Genomic DNA, 19,462 nt, shown 5'->3' on the forward strand with positions numbered 1-19,462 from the left:
ACACGGAGGCGGAAGTCGGAACATAAACAGAATTTAGACGAACGGATGAAATAAAGTTCTTTATTTTAAAGTGTCACGTTATAATCGGTACGTGCTGCATATTAGGGCAAAGGTCGCCATGTCTGCGAGCCACGCGAAGGACTGCAGATTCCTGGGAGGAAGGATACCGCCGGAAATCGAGTCGTTCTACAAAAACCTGCAAGATGTGGATCAAGAGCTGTTTAGAAAAATACTGAAGGGTAAGCATACAGTTTATTGCTGGGAGTGTTTTATCCCTTGTTTGTACGGCCTGTGTTGACGCGCAGAAGTTCAGAATGACAGCCCGGTCCTCACAATGGAAGGGAGTAGAATTAATGACATCGTGGGTTATTGTGTGTCCAGCTGTGGTCAGTGCCCTGGAGGGGAAGGACTGCAGAGAGGTGATGAGGTCCATCGCAGAGAGCAGCCTCGTCCCGCAGGAGAGACTCGCTCACATCATTGCTGGGATGCACAGGATCCTGTCCGAGGCCATCCGCATCCCCACGACATCGCTCAGGCAGGAGGTGAGACGCCGGTAAAATAAAAAAAAACTGCAGCTTTGCCCCAGCGATGGCCAAAATGAAGCTTCATGAACCACTTTCTATATTTGCTGACTCCACCAGATGGCGCTCTTTCGTTTGCTGAAAGTCTGAAAGACTGGGGAAGAAACGTGTTTTCAACCCTTTGTTGAACAGACAGCGCCATCTAGTGGCTTCATAAAATAAAGACAGTGGTTCATGAAGCTTTATTGACTCGTCATTTGGTCGTCACTACCAGAAAAGCAAAAAATGTCACTGATACAACAAATGTATTACAATTAAATGGCTATAAACTGGAGCCCCAACTTAAAATATGTGGATTGAGAACAAAGTAACAGCTTGTGCCCGTGTTTGAATGTGGCATGTTTTACTTTGTAAGTATAAAAATAAATCTAATGTCACTGTGCCCCTGTTTAGACCTTTAAAGAAGATCTACGAGAACTGAGGTAAGGAATGATCTTTTTGGGTGTTTTTTCTGTAGCATCTTGTTATTCGGGCTCAGATCATCACTCCTGTTTGTATCTTTAGGATTCCTGAGGACTTCATTGCAGATTTGTCCAGCGTGGTTTTTGGAAGTCGGTATGTTAAAGATGTCATTTCGTTGTATTCACAGTGAGATTGATGGCTGTGCAATACATTTACTCCAGAGGACTTTGTAATTTTCAAGTTGTATTTGTTTTTGAGCAAGCATCTGATGAGTCGTCGTTTTTTCAGGCGGGCAGCGATGGAAGCATCCGCCTCCCAAAACGACCCTCACCTCCCCAGAATGGAAGACTTTAAATGGAGGGTCGACGTTGCTATTTCTACAAGGTGAAGTACTTTGGAAAAAAATACTAGACAGTGTTGAAAAATGCCTCCAAACTATAGTTTTAAAGTCTTTAGTTTTCAGTCTGCATGATTCGAGATGTTAATGTGCCTGAACGAAGTCTGCGTGCGTCTTGTTTCTTCACAGCTCTTTAGCCCGAGCCCTGCAGCCTTCTGTTGTCATGCAGATGAAGCTGTCAGATGGGAAACTCCATCGATTTGAGGTGATTTTTACATTCTGCTCCAATGTTGTATACATTTTCATTGTGGAATTAATCCGCAGATTCCAGAAACACAAGACCAGAGTATCTTTCTTCAAGTTTAGTATTAGTTTTGAAATACAATCAGAACACTTTATTTATTCACTGAGATATGACTGAATGTAATAATGTGCACAAAGCTGAAACACATTAGACCAGGAGTGTCAAAGATAAGGCTCGTGGGCAAAAGACAGCCCGCAAGAAGCTTTAATGTGTTCCACCAAACCATAAAGGAATTTGTAAAGAATTGAAAGAAAACGTAAAAAATTTTTAAACAAATTTCTGAAGAGTAGTGAACACAACATTGAGCTGAGATGTCGATGATGATGCCATGAAAGATCACTAGCCTTAAAGCCATGCTGTTAGAGCGAGTTTGTAAAAAAAACAAAACATTCATAGCTATAGGAGGAGCTTTTTGGGACAGTTTCATTAAAATTGGCTTCAAGTTGAGATTGTAGTCATTTTCTGTAGTAATTGTTTGGTTTTGTGAAAATATAGACACGTTCGTTACATATACACTTTGGTCTTCAACAAGTAAAATGTTTAAAGTTGAAATTTTCAAGGTTATCGTGGCTTTATATTACCGGTCCAGACCAGTCAAAATTAAATTTGACTGTTTGTGGCAGCAAAACTAACAAGTTCAAGTATCTCATGGTCTTGGTCATGAATAGGGGGAAGATGGAGCGTGAGATGGACAGGCGGAATCCGCAGCAGTTTTCTTTTCCCCCCACATGACTGATGACACCAGTCCTATATTGTAGTTTGTATTGTCGGCTTGGTTTAAAGAGGTTAGTCATTAGAGGCAGCAGCTCCGATGTAGGTCGGTTTGAGTTGTTATGTAAGTGCATCACAGCGGAATAGTGTTTGATGGATTGTAAAAGCTGTTGTTTCTCTGTTTGAAATTATGTTGAGGGACCTGCGGTGTCTCCATGTGTGTGTCTGATACAAATCAAATAGAACAAGCAGCACTATGACTCAAGAACAGGGGTTTCAAACAAAAGGCCTGGGGGCTGAAACAGGCCCACCAGAGGGTCTAATCCGGTCTGCAGGATGAGAAGTGTGGAGATTTCAATCGGAGTCATTCATGTGGCGCGGATTTTCAGTGTTTTATTAGAACATGAGCCGAGAGATCAGAGACACAACAGTAAGAGTCAGCTAACATGCTGTGAAGTATAATCTGCATCAAATCTACACTGAAAGGGAGGATTGTGCAAAAACTTTCATACATTCTGCAACATTTTGGACATTTTGTGACATTTGGAAATCTTTCAGCTTGTAATTTTAACAAATTGTTCTCACCACTCGGCAATAAAACAAAAGGAAACCTCTGTATTGAACCAAAAATGTGCATTTTAAACGTTGTCATGCGGTTATATGTCTGATCTGGTCCTCTGCAGATGAAACAGGGCTGTAATGTGACCCTCGCTTCAGATAAAGACTGCAGTTTGATTTAGTCTTAAGCCTTTAAAACTTCACTCACACTGATGCTGTTTCACAATCACAAGTTGTTTGTGAACAGATGAAGTCATCAAGACCTGGACACCTTTACATCGTTTTCAGTTTTAGTCCCAATTTTTTGGGGATCGGGGACGGTCTCTGATGTGGGGGGGGGGGGGGGGGGGGGGGGTGTAGGGGGACTCCTACTACAGCACCAGGTGCATCCCTTACATAATCAGATTACGGCAGAATTAGAAGATTAGCGGCGACATCCGATGCTCAAATTCTATTGATGGACACACCTGATCTGCACCTTGTCAGGAGTTATCCCCCACAGCTGCACACACACACACACACACACACACACACACACACACACACGCACGCACGCACACACACACACACACGCCTTGGAGACAGGAAGCGAGCAGCTCCAGATTTACAGCACGTCTTGTTATTTCCCTGCTGCAGGTGCCGGTGTCCAAGTTCCAGGACCTGAGATACAACGTCGCTTTAATCCTCAAAGAGATGAACGATCTGGAGAAGAGGAGTATTCTTAGGATCCTGGACTGACGTTTTATACATTGACGTGATCAAATATAAGAATTCATCTGGAAATTGTTACTGATTTGACACTGGTGGTGTTGGCATCCAACAAGTTTTGCTGAAGCGTACGTGACGTTATGCTGGGAGCAGATGTTCTCAGGTGTATGATTATTTCAAGCTCACCTGATAAACTGGCTGCACATACTTATGTTAATTACTTAACTTTTGCCGAAATGCTGAAAGAAAAAAAGGAAATCTTAATTAATCCTCTTTACATTTCCAGTAAATTATGTTCCAAAATGTGGGTTTCAACTGTATTATAGTTGTTTTGTACTTGACTTGTGTCTTTGTATCATGAAACACCTTAAAGACTCCCAAGTCTGGAAATCTGCCCAAGAAAAGTCTTACCGAGTTGCGAGTCATTGATCTTGATTTTGTACAATTAAATTACTACTTTACACATATTATTTTTGGTCTCTTATGTTTCTATATTTATTACATTTCATGTTGTGATGTTTCTTTCACATTAGATGACATTGAGTGTCCTGAATTGTTCTCAATATAAAATATTACGTCATTTACTAATATGGTAATGAACTTTAGATATCCATTTCTACATAGAATATCTACATTCATTCTTTTTTTTTCACTTTGAGCTCCAACATGTGCTGGATTATGATGTAAAAGTAAAGTAGTAGCTTTGTATACATCACCTTTATACATAGTTTTTTTTTTTATTCTATAGTAGACTGTACTTTATAAATGAAACTATTTAATTTGGCTGTCTAGCTGTTCAGACAGTTAACTAACGATACAAATACACAAAAATAAATACAACTTATGTATGTTTTTCCTCCTTTTTATGACATTTTTTGACAGATGTGACCTACACTGGTGTGAATTATAGTCCAGAACATATGGTAGCACTGGGAACCTTTAAGCATCTCTACTTGATGCTCTGAGAGGCTTTTTTTTAATACCAACTCATGTTTCTGACCTATTTCCAATCCAGGTTTGTACGGTAAATAAACTGTGTATTTGTGATGTAATATGGCACAAATGTTGTATTGCATCTTGTTTTCTTCACATTTTACAAACCCTTTTGGAATTGAGGTTGCAGGTGATTTACTTTGTGTTCAACGTCATACCAATCTACAAACACCTCAAACTGATTTCTTCTATATAATAAAAATCTCTCTTTTATTTCACCCCTGCACGTCCACACATTAGAGCCATGCCATTGAAGCAATGCGGCCGTATGTATTGTCGGCCTGTTTAGAGACCAACATCTCAAGGTGCGTCTGTCCGTGTGCGCGTTTATCTGATTTTATATAAGACATTCCAAGTGTCCTCATTTGCATATATGTCAGTCTGTCTGTTGCACATGTGTGTCAGTCCTGTCAGCGTCTGTGTGCGGGATTGAGTTCACAGGCTAGACCGGCCGACCTATATTAGCATGAGCTGCTGCCCCCCCGAAGTGGACACTGACTGGCTGGCCTGTAATCCCTACACACACACACACACTCACACTCACACACACTACAAACATCATTCAGCAAGCAGGCTCCAGATCAGGCTAATAATACTCCACAGGTTATAGTATCTCAGCCGTTTGGGGCGGTGTCTTAGATAAGGTCATTAAACCCTGACTTGGACCATAACCTACTTCTACTCCAGCCCTGAGGTGAACTTTGCACACTTCTTACGTTTGTCCTAACTCACACTTTAAATGAAGTTTGGCATCACCGGTGACTGTCCAACAGATAAATCTAAATAATGAAGCGTTTCTGAAGGAAAATTAAGAGATTTATAGTGTGCTTTCACTGCTGATGCTATTTTATCACTATTCATATATGTGGAGTAGAATTAACAAATAACAAAGTGATAGACAAGCGAAAAAGATTCAAACACTGGCTAAAAAAAACTTAAATAGGTCAATCAACAACAGCATTACAATGACTGGAACAACCAATGAATTCAAAATTTTGGCCTCTTTAAATGTCATACACAAAATAATGTAATGATACAGTATAATAGGACATTTGATCAATTATCGCAGTAACATTCTGCCTATAAATTATTACAGGATTGACAACAACAACAAAAAATCTATTGAAAATGTAATAAGTGCAGCTAATGTTGTAATAATGCATAAATAGGGCAGAATTTCTCACACACATGAAAAATAGGTGCAGTGGATGGAATATTTGTCGAATTAAAATAATAAAGCATACAAACAATCATTTACTATTTAGCTCCATTACGTACACGTCACATTATTACCACATTCGTGGTTGTGACGAACAGCTTAATCAGTTGAAACAGCCGGAGAGAATTTAAATGTTCAATTTATTCAGTCGTCTCATAGTTTCTTTCTTCATTTGCAATTCAAAGTATTTGAAAGTCAAATTGAACGCACTGATCCGATGATCCACTTTTCGTCAAGAGGAAGCTCTGTAGACTTGAGTGACATACATAAAACACAAAAACCTTTGTCCCGTTGAAATACAGTCACCATGAATCACGTACTGCTCCTGGTGAGAAATCAATCTCTGCCTTAGGTAAGACTCCAGACAGCGTGACTCTGAATTTATGCAAACTTTCTTATACAACCATGACTGGTGAACAAACTTTCAGTGAAACTGCTGCAGCAGTTGACCCGACCGGGCTTTGTTTACCCTCTGACCCCCAGGAGAGGGACCTGAGGGGGACGAAGACACAGAGGTGATGAAGACCTCCCCTCAACTCCAGTCGCAACATGGGAAAACTCAACTCATTATACCGGCTACTAAAGGACATACAAATCAAAACTCCCATGATTATACAACACTTCAGGTATATCCATTAAACAGGAGATTCTCACAGAATAAACATCAGAAACAAATGTCGCTTGCATGACTTCAATTAAAGGCTCAAGAAAAAAGTTAAAGGAATCATATTATACAATTTTTCAACACTTTCACATGGTCTCGTTGGTCCAAAAACATTGTATTCAGTCTGAAATCTGAGAAATAAGTCAGAATTACAAGAGACAAAAGTCAGAAGTCAGAGATAAATGGAGGGGGGTCATAAACAGTTGTAGTAGCTGTAGTAGTAGCAGCCCCGGTGCTTTCTTGTTGAGGTTTTAAAACTTTTCACGGCACAGGCTCACAGCTCGTAGTGATACTTTATTGGCGACACACTCCGGTGACCCTCATCGTTTCACCACTGCAGACCTGTGGAGTCAAAAGTGGGTCATCAGCTTGTCTTCAGTGGGTCAAGGGCAAAAACAGAAGATAATAATCAATGTAGTAGTTTCTTCACTGTAGGCAAACAGCAGGTTTATTACGTTTTATTTTAATCCAACAGATTGTAAAATTCCATTCACACATTTAAAATACAGCTTTTCAATTCAGTCAATTTGAAAAGTGGAATATTTTTCTTGATTTGGGTTTGCAGCTTATCAATGCGGAGTGACGGTGGTTAAACAAAACGCACATTTAACATTTGGTAGCATTTGGAGTCATTTTATGATCATAAAGGCTTATTATTAATATTTACAAAGGACCCCACATTAGCTGATGCTATAGCTCTCAGCTTGTTCCCCTGTAGTTCTCATTAAAACAGATCCAACAAACTACAACAAAACTTAACAGAGAGAAGGGGCACAGCCAGTTAATATGATTCAGACCAACAACAACAACAACGAAACAAAAACAAAAAAGACAGAACTAAATTTTAGATTCCCTCTTAAAAAACTATGTGTCTGCTATGAGAAAATTGAAGATTTTTCTAAATGTATATGAAGATAAATAAAAGAAGTGGCAATAGAAATTGGTCATAGCCCCTCCAGTATTTTGATCACGGAATTATTAATTTTAACATTTTGCAGGGATGGAAAACATGTTGGCCGATTTTGTTGTTCTGAAGTGTTATTTCTGTATATATTTATTTAAACGTACATTATTAATCCCCTTGGGGAAATTTCTTGACCAAAGTGACCCTTCAAAGGGAAGCCACAGTATGGGGCTCGGGGAAGCTGGTGATGGGGGTCTTGTGCATGGGGAATTTAATTATTTTTGTAAAGTAACAAATAACATTTACATTCCTTCTTGAAAAAAAATGGTTTGTATTATAAAGTATTATAAATCTTTGAATAAGAAATGAAGCAGTTAACCATGTCTAGCTCTACTAGTGTTTTGATCATAGGCACTTTGGTCAGGTTTCTTGTTCCGAAATGTATTCATCCTAACGTTTCAACTAAAACTGGACAAAGTTGTGTGACTGTGGGTGCCCCTTCCTGCCCTCCTGTGCCCTCCTGTGACAGTGGGACCGGCCCTGCTGCTGGCGTGACCTGGCTCATAATGCATATTACACAGTTGATCAGCCTACTTTCCAGCAATGGAGGTCACAGTCCGGGCTGAGAGACACATCTCAGAGTGAGTCATGCTTCCAGTTTGTGTAAGTGTGAGCTCAGAGCATTTTTTATTATTTTTTCTGCTGCGGGGCAGACACACTGCTGCCCCCTGCCCCCGACACAGTCACTGTTACATGGCACTTTGTTTTGTAACGCTTTCTCGCACTCCACCAATCACAGCGGCTCTCCGCCGTCACGTGACCACTTTTTATGTAACCCTTTTTTTTTTTTTTTCCTCCCCCTGCCCTCAGCCGAGCTCCATTGAGAATAACACCAGCGGAGCGCAGCACCGCCGGACTCCAGCATGAGAGCGCAGCCGAACAGGCAGCAACTTTCCGCGGGGAGCAGCACCGAGGAGGACGGCGGCGGATAAGAGACTCATGGGGACCGAGAGTGAGAGCATGCTGCACCTGGCGGCGGAGGCTTTCCAGGCGAAGAACTTCGAGCTGGCGGCGGATATTTACGAGTGTCAGCTGGCGGGTGCCGGAGACCCGGAGACCCGGCTGGAGCTCACGGTGAAGCGGGCGGACGCGCTCGCGCTCGGGGGCAATATTCCCGAAGCTTTCGGCGAGTACCGGCGAGCGTCGGAGATCGAGAGACTGGGACCGTCCCACCTGGATAACCTGGTGGGGTGCCTCGCGGGCAGCCTCCGGGGGCAGGGCGGCTCGGCGGGGGGCAGGACGGAGGCTGGGAGCTCCGCGGGCTGCGGGTACGAGGACCTGTTCTCGTGCCGGATCTGTCTGGGCTTCCTGTTCGAGCCCGTCACGCTACCCTGCGGACACTGCTTCTGCAAGCGGTGCCTGGAGCGCGAGAGCCGGGAGCGGCCGGCGGCATGCAGGGAGTGCCGGGCTAGCTGCAGGCTGGCCGACGTGCCGAGCTACCGGGTGAACGTGGTGCTCAGCAGCCTGCTGGCCAAGTGGTTCCCCGGTCCGTTCCGGGCCGGGCGGCTGCGGCGGGAGGGCAACGGGCTGTACGCGGAAAAGAGGATGGAGGCTGCGCTGGAGAAGTACAACCAAGCCATACTCATAGGTAGGACACTCGGTCATAATACACGTGTGTGCAACTTTTTTTTTTTTTTTTTTTAAATTTGAATCATTTTCGGACTTTCCAGTCACTTTGGAGTCACGCTTCGTGGCCGCGGCAGTGTCAAAGCGTGTCAGCCGGGCTTCAGCTGCACCATGTGTTGGGTAACAGCGTTATGTAGGCTGGGCCACTGGACCAAACATTGCGTAAGCACGTCATCACCCCTCCCTCCCCCCTCCCCCGCGCGCGCATTGTATAACGTCACACATGTGGGTCAAGGGAACTATTGCAGGTCACCGCTAGGCAGCATGTGTGTGTGTTTTATAAGGGGAAATAAAACAATCAAAACATCATCTGGGCACTTTGTATTGTCCGGGATGCTCTAGTTTTGCCGGCGGGTGTTTTTGCAAGTCACTTTATAGGCTGGTTGTATAAGTTGTTGTTTTTTTTGCTTTTTTCCAGTCCTCTACTGACTGTTGACACAGTTTGTAAATAGAGTGCCACAGTTACCTCTCACCTACTGAGCGTTTGACAGCTGATGGGTGTTATCACGGGTTATTCTCAGTCCAGCCCTTAAAAAGAAATCCAAGTTTTAAAAAAACTTCCCTTGGGCAGAAAAGGACATTCTTGGATATTCTGTGCCAACAGCTATTAGTCTAGACTAACTATGTTGCATGAATCCCCTGGAGGAAATCCCTGTTTTTCTGCATCCAAGGAGCTGAGGTCAAGGGTTAACCAGGATTGTAATGCTGCAGGCACAGCCAGGCTCGACTCCCCACCTTCTGGAAGAAATAGTTCACGATGGATCATAATAGTTAAGGTCGGAATCGAACTGTGGATTTGTTTAAGTGAGGCGAGGGTGCTTGCCGCTATTCCACTGTACTCCACCAGGAGAGCGTTTATTAACAGGCCACGGAGGAGCTGGGATTGGTTGTTCAGTTCAAATCTCCTATCTGTCATCCTGCATCCTCAGTTTAAAAAAAAAAAAAGAAGCCTAACCTTCACTGTAACCTTACAAAATGAGTTAAAGTGGTGCCGTAAGAGCAGGGAGCTGGGTGTAGATTGGGCTTTGGCCCACGGGTGGTGTTGAATCTCAGCTTATGGAGAATCACAAAGCCACTTCAGGAGGTAGAATTAGCGGCGTTTCGTGTGTCGAGACCATTCCGATCGGTATTCTTTAACGTTCCACTTGCAAAGAAAGCGTTTTTTTTACACGTGCGATCTTTCCCCCCCGGCTTCATCACCCCTCCGGGCGCCTCCTCTCCTCCCCGTCGCTGATTAACTACCTGTGTCTCCGTCCAGGGGCTCGCCGACTCCCACCGGGGCCCACTGCAACATTTGCATAAGTTTCTGCAGTTACGAAACCTGAGAATGTGGGTGACCTTGATAGTGCTGCATTGGTTTTGTAAGGCTGCACATTTTTTCATAACATGTTTTGTAAAGGGAGACGGCGATCCCCTGCACACAGCTCCTCCGCTTTACAACTTGCAGCCTCGCTTTAGTGATTAAATCTGCTTTTTAAGATGCAAAAAAGAAAAGAAGACAGTAAGAGGAGTTGTTTCTTTAAGAATGATGTTGAAGATGTGCCGTTTTCAGACGTTATAATCTGGTGTATTAATTCAGATTCGGGACGGTTTCACCACAGCTGCTATTTTAACGGCTTCAAAATGGACATCGTCTCCTTTTTTTTTTGGAGATGCTTTAGACTTAACCATTAATGGATAAATATGCCATTATCTTTTCTGTGCTGCTGTTTTCAGTTTAACTGTTGTCCCTTGTTTATTGAATAATACATAAGTCATTCGAACTCGAAAGCAACAAACAATAGGTTCATTGTTAACAGCTTATCAGGAATATCACCCATTGCATTATTTAGATTGTGATTTTTGATAATATTATCACACTTCTCTTAATGTCAGGTAGCGACATTAAATACATTGAAAACTTTTATCTTGCAGTGATAAAAACTTTTTTTTCATTATCTTCATGCTCGGGATCTTTTTAACTGAATTTATATTTTAAAGAAAATAAGTGATTTCCCACCTTATTTCCATCTGAGTTTATCCAATAAAAAAGACTTTAGACTACGGTATTCTAATGGTCACTGATTTGCAATTTTTTTTTTTTTTACAGTGAAGCCAAATAATGGTGGAATCTCCACTCTAGTAAACTTTTTTAAAAAGTTGTTTGCTATTTGAACAGGCAAACTGTTTGACCCCCTGTGATCCTCCGAAAGGTCACAAACCCTACATTGGGAACCATTGAAATAGCTATTAGCCCATTGAGCTATTAGTTATTGGTTTTTCTGTTTTTATACACTAACGTAGGATTAATCAGTATATATTTTGGAGTGTAAATGTAAGGAAAATGGCTCCGTGTGGTTGCACGCTCACTCACTGCTGCCCTCGTCGTCCTCAGCGCCCATGGACCACATCTTGTTCAGCAACCGCTCCCAGATCCACTCCAGCCTGAGGCAGTACGAGAAGGCCCTGAGAGACGCCGAGGTGGCCTGCAGACTGATGCCTCACTGGTCCAAGGTACGTAGTGAATGAACACTTGATGAACGCATGCGGGGATTCCCCACCCCACCCCCACCAGAAAGCTGAGTGAGACGTGTGCGGTCCGTCTGCAGGGTCACGTTCGTAAGGCTCAGGCCCTGGTGTCGCTGGGCCGGACGGAGGAGGCTCTGAGGGAGTACCTGCTCTGTCTCTCCATAGAGCCGGACTGTCGACTGGCCAAAGCCGAGGCTCACAAGGTAAAAAAAAAAGTGATCCTCAAAATAAAACCCTCCCACTCCTGACGCCAGGATCCCTGTGATTAAACGACTTGCCCCTCCCCCTCCGCAGCTCCTCAGTGACCTCCTGGCTCCAGTCACAGACCAGGTCCCTGGACATATCTCCGACTGCTCCAGTATTCTGTCTTCCAGAACGCACGTCAAAAACGGCATCCGCGCTCCTCTCCAGGTAAGCCCGTCTCCTCACCGGGAGAACGTTTCATCACCCCACTGGAGCTCTGCCTCACTCCTCTCTCCGTGTCTGCTCCCTCAGAGCCTCGCTCACGGCTCCATAGAGTTCAGTCTGGCCTTCGCGTTCCCCGCGCCCGAGCGGTCATCGGGGGTCAAAGGGCAGGCGGACCGGCTGGAGACCAGCCTCCTCCTCAAACGCAAGCGGAGGAGCGCCGAGGAGCAGCAGGACCAACAGGAGAGGAGTCGCAGTCACAAGAGATCCAAGTGTGGTGAGTTTCCTCCGCGGTGTTTCTGTCTGTCCGGGAAGCACCGGTGTGTTACTGACCGTCTGGTGTCCTCCGAGTGCAGAGTCCACCAACGGTCCGCTGGCGGGGGACCACCTGGACCCAACAGACCTGGAGTGTTCTCTGTGTATGAGGTGAGTGTTTACACCCCGGCAGACACTGTTTCACGCGATCCGAGTCGACGCTTGGAAAGTAAGAGTCCTGTGAAAGCTCGGCTTTCATCACAGTGTCTCAGAAGACCTTTTATCTTTTATCTGCTTTGTAAACAACTGCACCCGGAACGAGGCCGTGTCAAATTACAAGCATTTCGCACCAAGAGCTGAACAAAAAAAAAAAAAAAAGATTTCAGGCTATTTACACGACAGCAATCGACTGGAAACATGGTTTTTTTTTCCAGAAATGTTTCACATTCAGACGGAAACGTTTCAATCGCAAGTACAATAAAACTGAACTTTTCCGGTCAGGCCACTAGTAGGCGCTGTGTGCACCGAGAACCATTCAGATCCCCTTTTAAATCGTCTCTCTTCTTAATGGAAGGTCGTTCAATCTGCTGCATGTAAAGGAGTGGGCCCAGTTTTCACCCTGCGTTTGTTTGTTTCGTCTCCAGACTGTTCTATGAGCCGGTGACCACGCCGTGCGGTCACACCTTCTGTCTTCAGTGTCTGGAGCGATGTCTGGACCACAACCCCAAGTGTCCCCTCTGTAAAGAGGAGCTGTCCGAGGTACGGTCAACTGTTCCTCAACCGGGACTCGGAAGCGGAGTTCATGGCTGGTTGACGGGTGAAGATAACCGACGTCTGTGTGTGTTTAGTATCTGGTGCAGAGGCAGTACTGTAAGACGGTGTTGATGGAGAAGCTGATATCCAAGTATCTTCCCTCGGAGCTCACGGAGAGACAGAAGATCCACCAGGACGAGATGGCGGAGCTCTCAAAGTGAGTTTTTGGCCCTCTTGGTTTTGCCCCCCACTGACCGGCGGTCCAGTGGTATTCGTGTCCTCATTTGTGACCTTTCTTTCTTTCTCTCTCTCTCTGCAGTCTTAACAAGAATGTGCCTATATTCGTGTGCACCATGGCCTTCCCCACTGTGCCGTGCCCTCTCCATATCTTCGAGCCGTGCTACAGGCTGATGATCCGCCGCTGCATGGAGACGGGGACCAAGTGCTTCGGCATGTGTCTGGGAGACGACCTCAAAGGGTCAGTGTCCGCTCGGGTGTTTCCGTCTCACTCCGGCTATTCCAATCCACAAAACTGAACCTTGTTTTAAAAAAATGTTCCCTTCCCCACTCTAGGTTTGCCGACTACGGGTGCCTGTTGGAGATCCGCGATGTCAAGTTCTTCTCGGACGGCCGCTCGGTGGTGGACACCATCGGCAGGCGGAGGTTCAAAGTGGTCCAGCACAGCGAGAGGGACGGATACAACACGGCCGACATCGAGTACCTGGAGGACGCGAAGGTACGAGGTCAACAGTCGCAGACTGGAGGAGGGAGGATGTGAGAGCTGAAGCTTGACTGTGTGTGTCTCTGTGTGTGTGTGCAGGTGGAAGGAGCAGCAGAGCATGAGCTGCAGTCTCTACATGACATCGTGTACGACCAGGCTCTAGTTTGGGTCAACTCTCTGAAGGCCGAGCAGAAGGAACGCATCGAAGGACACTTTGGACCAATGCCGGAGAAAGAATTCGAACTTCAGGTACGTACACACACACACACACACACACACACACACACACACACACACACACACACACACACACACACACGCTATTGTGGGTGAATTAATAGAAGTTCTCTTTCTTTACTGTTGCTGAAGTATTACTATTGCAACAATTCATCGTCAGTCGGTTCAAACTGAGGTTTAATAGGTTGACAGCCGACAACATCTGATATAAAAACATTAGTAGGTATTTTAAACTTCATCCTACTCCTTCTAGAAACACATGGAGAAACCAAAGGATTTTTGCATTTTTCTGTGAGTCACGTGTATAAATTAGTAAATGTACATTTCTGTCATTTTACGTGAGCGCACAGTGCATGGAAACATAATTTAATGGACTTTAGTCAGTCTTTTTGTGTATTGTGCAAAGTTATATCTCCTTCAACACAGGATTCTCCACATATGGAGCAGACTTATTGTAAACTTTATAAATTTCAATTAGTTTAATACATAAACACGTTGTCATTTTTTCTTTGATCAATTTAAATATCGATTGATCTCCATCAGAGTTTTAAATAATGGAGCTGCATCCATCAGAGCGCATATAAAGTATATAAAGATGCTTCAATCGTAGCTTAGTACGGATCACAGTCACTGCACTCATCCTGCATGTTGTCGCTCAGAAAATCGACAATATTGAGGAAAAAGATAAGAAGACTCACAATCTGGATCGGTCTCTTGCTGCTTTTCTAGTTCAAGTTGAATATTATTCTTCACATTTCATTATAAAACACAAAGTATATAAGGGTCCTCCATAGTCTTATACTTTGTCAGAAGAGGAGTCGGTTTGTGAAGGAATCAGATTACAAATTAGAGCAAACATCGTTCACTGTGGTAACGAACCTATCAGAACGACGGCACTCGTACCCCCTCTTGTTTCCCGCTCTTGCCGAAGCGAACCTCCACAGCCGTGTTCGGCCCCTGCAGCTCAGCCCTTCATGTTTTCGTTCTTCTCTTCTGCTCCCGCCAGGCCAGTCCCAACGGGCCGTCGTGGTGCTGGTGGCTCCTCGCCGTTCTTCCACTGGAGGGCCGGGCCCAGCTCCCCTTCGTGGCCCTCACCTCCTTGAGGGACCGTCTCAGCGGCATCCGCAAGGTGCTGCTCTTCATGGCGCACAGCAGACATCGGTGACGAGGCGTCCCCCCCCCCCCTCCCCCACCCGAACGCAGCGGTCCAACCTGCTGCTCTCCGCACGCGGCGCACAAAAGACATTCTTGTAGCACGGATGATTTTTTTAATTTTTTTTCATCCACACACCTCAAAACAGGAACTGGAGCTCATGAGCAGACCGTTGATTTTTTAACTGCAGCAACCTGCTTCCGTGAACATTTCGAACAAGTCAAGTCTTCACCTGTCCAGCTCCCACTGTTCTCTGCTCTCCTTCCCGCACGCCGCAGCCTCATCCCAGGTCTCAAAGACGAGGCGTCTTTCCAATGCAAACCTGCACTCGGTCCAGACGAGTGAACCGTATTTGTAATTTTTTAAAAAAAGATTCCATTTGTTCTGAATGAAGCCGTTTTCCAGATAGAAGTGTTTTCTCTGGATCGGTGCTTTCAATTAAAACAGGGAAAGCGCCTTTTCCCAGCTCAATTTGCCACTTAAAAAATCACCATTAAAAAAAAAAGAGATGAAACTATCAATTATCCTTCCACACTTTGAAAAACTGCTGCTCCTACCCTGCAATAAGTACTTCTATCAGATATTCTGTCTTCCTTTTTTTTTTTTCTCCTCTATTTCCCCTGAAAAGCAATGGACTGAACCTCCTCCTTTGAAGCTCCTGTTCATGTGTTGTTTAGTTTTTTTCCATCTGATTACTACATTTTGTTTACCCCCTCCTTTTTATTTATTTTGTCATTATTTATGCATGCAGTGATATTGTTTACATTTCAGAGAGAGAGAGAGAGATACTGAGCTGCTCGATTTCCAAAGGCTTCTTGTGTTTTGACTCGCAGTGAGAGTTCACACACAGACAAACACGCACATGAAGATCAAAGCTGCAGATTTCCATCCAATAGCGTCTATTCTCAGGCTCCGTTTGCACGACGTTTTCACGTGGAAAAATCGAAACTTTTCGTTGCGTTTTTGGGTGCTGAAAACACAACTTTTTGAAAACTGCTTCCAAGGTGGAACTTTTCAAAAATACTCTAAATCTGATTGTCATGACACTGATCATATTTTATTATTCTCTGCACATGGGAATCAGCACCCACTAGTGGCCCAACATGAAACCTACATTTTCGCGCTTTTTCCGTTTTTCGAAATGTTGCCGTGTAAACTACAAATCTTTTCTGAAACGAAAACGTTTTCGCTTGAAGCGTTGCCGTGGAAACGGAGCCTCAGACTACCACGGACCCAAATCAATCGTTTTTTTATTGGGTGTAATCGGTGCAGTGTTGACTCAAACATGTTGGGAGAGAAGAGAAATAAGTGTTAAGTTTTGGTTTTTTTTGTTTAAAGAAAAAAAAAATCAACAAATTTCACATTTCCTCACTTATTTTTTTACATTTTTTTGCAGTGTTATCGTTCATGGACAAGGCCAGTGCCTTCTCTCCACTAGCAGTGTGAACGCTCGTTTCCCTTCTCATTCACGGATTTCACAAACCAGAGAAGCCCATTTTGAGGATGGTTGTTGGAGAAAATAATAACACGAGGCCTTGCTGATGTCTGACATGACTGTTTTTACATGGGACAAGCTGACTTGAAGAAAAAGATTGTTGAGCTTTGCATTTAAAAAAAAAAAAAAAGAAGTATTGTTTTCTGAAGATGTTGTTTGATTTTACATGCTTCCACGTCAATCAGGTTCTTTTGTATGTCCTGGCGTTCTTCACTCTGTATTCCATGCGTGTTCGTATGGGGGGGGGGGGGTCGTCCCCCACCCCCCGATTTGTTGTGTGAAGGGCCAAAGCCGAGTGACGCCGAAACGGACAAGTCTGTTAGGGTCACGATTCAACTTCCTCGCCCTCGGTCAGAGCGCCGCAAATACGACATGGAGTCGATCAGCAATACTACCTAGTGTGACGTTACTCTGGTCGATTACGCAGTCGAGTGACTCGCGAATAGCAAAAAGGGAAGAGCCGTGCGTCCGATATATATAACAGCACATCCACTGTAATGACATATCACATGTACAGTACGTTACTTTTTTCCCGGATATTCATGCAAAAAAAAAAAAGTCTTTCCGGTTTTGTCAACCAAAGGGAGAAGGAAGCGATCTGACATTTAAAAAAACAAAAACAAATCTTCGATCCGTAACGAGCCAGTGATCTTATCGTGATCCGTCAGCAGTTTGTTTACAGCTGTGCCTTAAGTTCCACTTCTTCCATTTTCACCTCGATCGCAGTGAAAACTTCCGTAACTGTTGCCTGACGTTATTCTGATCACATTTGCCCTCATCCCAGTCGCGTCACTTGGCAATATCGCGAACATTAGCGACGTCGCTCCCATTATATTTTCCGCCATCCGCTTTAATGTGAGGCTCCAAGGGTGACGCCAGTTTACTAACTCTACAAATAATTAGGATTTATGTTGTTTTATATTAGTTCAAGTCTATAGTTCTAAATATATAAGACAAGAGAGCAGCTACTTTTTTTGAGCTATTTAAAACATTTTGGGGGATTTATCTTGTTAGCTTTTCTTGCTGGGATGTACATTTAAATATAAGTCCCGGTCTTATTTTCTCATTTAAACACATTTCTAACTTCATTCTGAGGAAACAACCTGAATACTAACAGACACGTTTTCTTTTAAATTGAATGTTTGGCTATAAACGATAGCTTTGTAAGCCTTAAACATTGGAAAACTGTCGCAGCGATGCCAAGTTCTCATAAAATGCACATTTATATTTTGAGTAGTACACGTTCCTTTTACACGCTATATTCCTATGTATGTTGCTTTTAAAATGTCTAATATCTTGCCCAGTGATCATATAAAGTTGCTTTTATTTCTGTTACTTATTCTGGTAAGAAAGCCAATAATTTACCCCCCAAATAACAAAACGTGTCTCGTCCACGCTGTCGGGGAAACCATTTCATCAAACAAACCTATACATATATGTAATATCGGGTGCTGTTCTATACAAAACTAAACTCTTAGCTAACACCTTCGACCGATTATGTAGGGCTTAGTTTTTCCTTTTAGTTTTTCTAGTTCTAAGCTTAGTTTTCACTCACTGACAAACATGTTTTCCGGACAGTGATCACAGCAACTCCTCCGATTGCTCATTCTGTGCTATTTAAACGTGTAGAAATGTTTTTGTTGTTGCCATTTTTTAGATTCTTTTATCCCCACGGATTATCAGAAGGTTTATGTCACACTCGACGCGCTATAAGCTATGACCCAGTCCAGATGTGAATGCAGTGGCACTTCTTTCAGTGTCGCGTGTTGAATTCTTAAAGGTTGCGACCAGTGTAAAGAAATACAAATTGTAGCACTTCAACTGGAACTGTGATCACCCTGACACACTATGAACACTTCTTTAACGCTGACCTAAACTGAGCGTCCCGCTTCGCCACTTCCTGTTTGTTCAAACAGACGAAAACTGGATGGTTATGGATCATCCAGCTATGCAATAAGAATAAGACGAGCACTTAAAGCGCACTGGCATCTCAACCTTTCAGAATTCAACTATAGTCTGAACACTTCCAAGGAAAAGCTTCCTGATTGTGTGTTTTTCTTTTCCTACTGTTGTTTCATCTGTGTACGTCGGTGTCATCTGAAGAGGACAAGCATTCGTAGTGCTCCCACTGCCAAGAAACTCTACATTTGAGCAGATCTTCATTCCATTTCTGGAAAAGGAAAAAAAAAGAAATACTCTTTAGTTTCTCTTCCCCCACTAAATTAGAAGTTTTATCACTTTTGAAAGTCCCGTTTCCTGAGCCGTCATGTTTTCCAGACCTCTGATATTCTTGCTAATCCGTAAAGGAATTCTGAAAAAAAGACTTTCATTCAGCTACTGTGTTGATCCTCCTCTCAAAGGTTGTTGAACTCAAACTTTGCACAAGAAGAATGTATGTGTGTTGTGAAATCTAATGTTGGTTTTTTTTGGGTTGTTTTATTTCTTGTTTTTTTGTTAACATCTGTTTTTTTTAATTAGTAAAACTTTAAAATACTGAATAAATGCAGTGGACGTGAGGCCGCCGGCTCCTTTGTCTGCCTTCTTCAGGGTCGGCTGAGTTTCCTGGAAAACAGCGGTTCACTTTACTGGCTCCGTGACAGAGGTCAGACTCAATAATTCACCAGACGATTCACTGTCTTTTATCTCAACCCACTGCTTTCACAAGACCAGACCACGAGTCCTCGGTTTCTAATAATTTCACGCGATTTCTAAACTCCAGCTTGGGATTTTCATGCAGGGAACAGTTATCTGGGTAAAAACTGGAATTGAACTGAATTTAATTAAATTAAATGGCTTGATTGTCATCATACATGGGAGCATGACTAAGATTTAAATAGCTTCCACTGGATGGTGCATTGATAAAGTAGA

The 19,462-nt window shown here is 43.6% G+C and overlaps 2 protein-coding genes across 2 annotated transcripts; both read left to right on the top strand.

Annotated features, from left to right (window-relative positions):
* Nucleotides 1-33: 33 nt before the first annotated feature.
* commd5 (COMM domain containing 5) lies at nucleotides 34-4,010 on the top strand. Its single transcript, XM_080502249.1, has 7 exons — nucleotides 34-239; nucleotides 382-542; nucleotides 975-1,003; nucleotides 1,086-1,136; nucleotides 1,272-1,367; nucleotides 1,510-1,585; nucleotides 3,530-4,010. Exons 1-7 carry the CDS (start codon nucleotides 119-121, stop codon nucleotides 3,629-3,631), a joined length of 636 nt encoding a protein of 211 aa, XP_080358375.1. The 5' UTR covers nucleotides 34-118; the 3' UTR covers nucleotides 3,632-4,010.
* Nucleotides 4,011-8,290: 4,280 nt separating this feature from the next.
* LOC308134462 (LON peptidase N-terminal domain and RING finger protein 3-like) lies at nucleotides 8,291-19,110 on the top strand. Its single transcript, XM_080502206.1, has 12 exons — nucleotides 8,291-9,029; nucleotides 11,442-11,560; nucleotides 11,656-11,778; nucleotides 11,870-11,986; nucleotides 12,071-12,257; nucleotides 12,337-12,406; nucleotides 12,880-12,994; nucleotides 13,084-13,205; nucleotides 13,308-13,466; nucleotides 13,562-13,724; nucleotides 13,809-13,958; nucleotides 14,953-19,110. The coding sequence occupies exons 1-12, from the start codon at nucleotides 8,381-8,383 to the stop codon at nucleotides 15,109-15,111; spliced, it is 2,133 nt and encodes a 710-aa protein (XP_080358332.1). The 5' UTR covers nucleotides 8,291-8,380; the 3' UTR covers nucleotides 15,112-19,110.
* Nucleotides 19,111-19,462: the final 352 nt, after the last annotated feature.

The sequence above is a fragment of the Blennius ocellaris genome, assembly GCF_963422515.1.
Source record: "Blennius ocellaris genome assembly, chromosome: 9".
Taxonomy (NCBI): Eukaryota; Metazoa; Chordata; class Actinopteri; order Blenniiformes; family Blenniidae; genus Blennius; species Blennius ocellaris.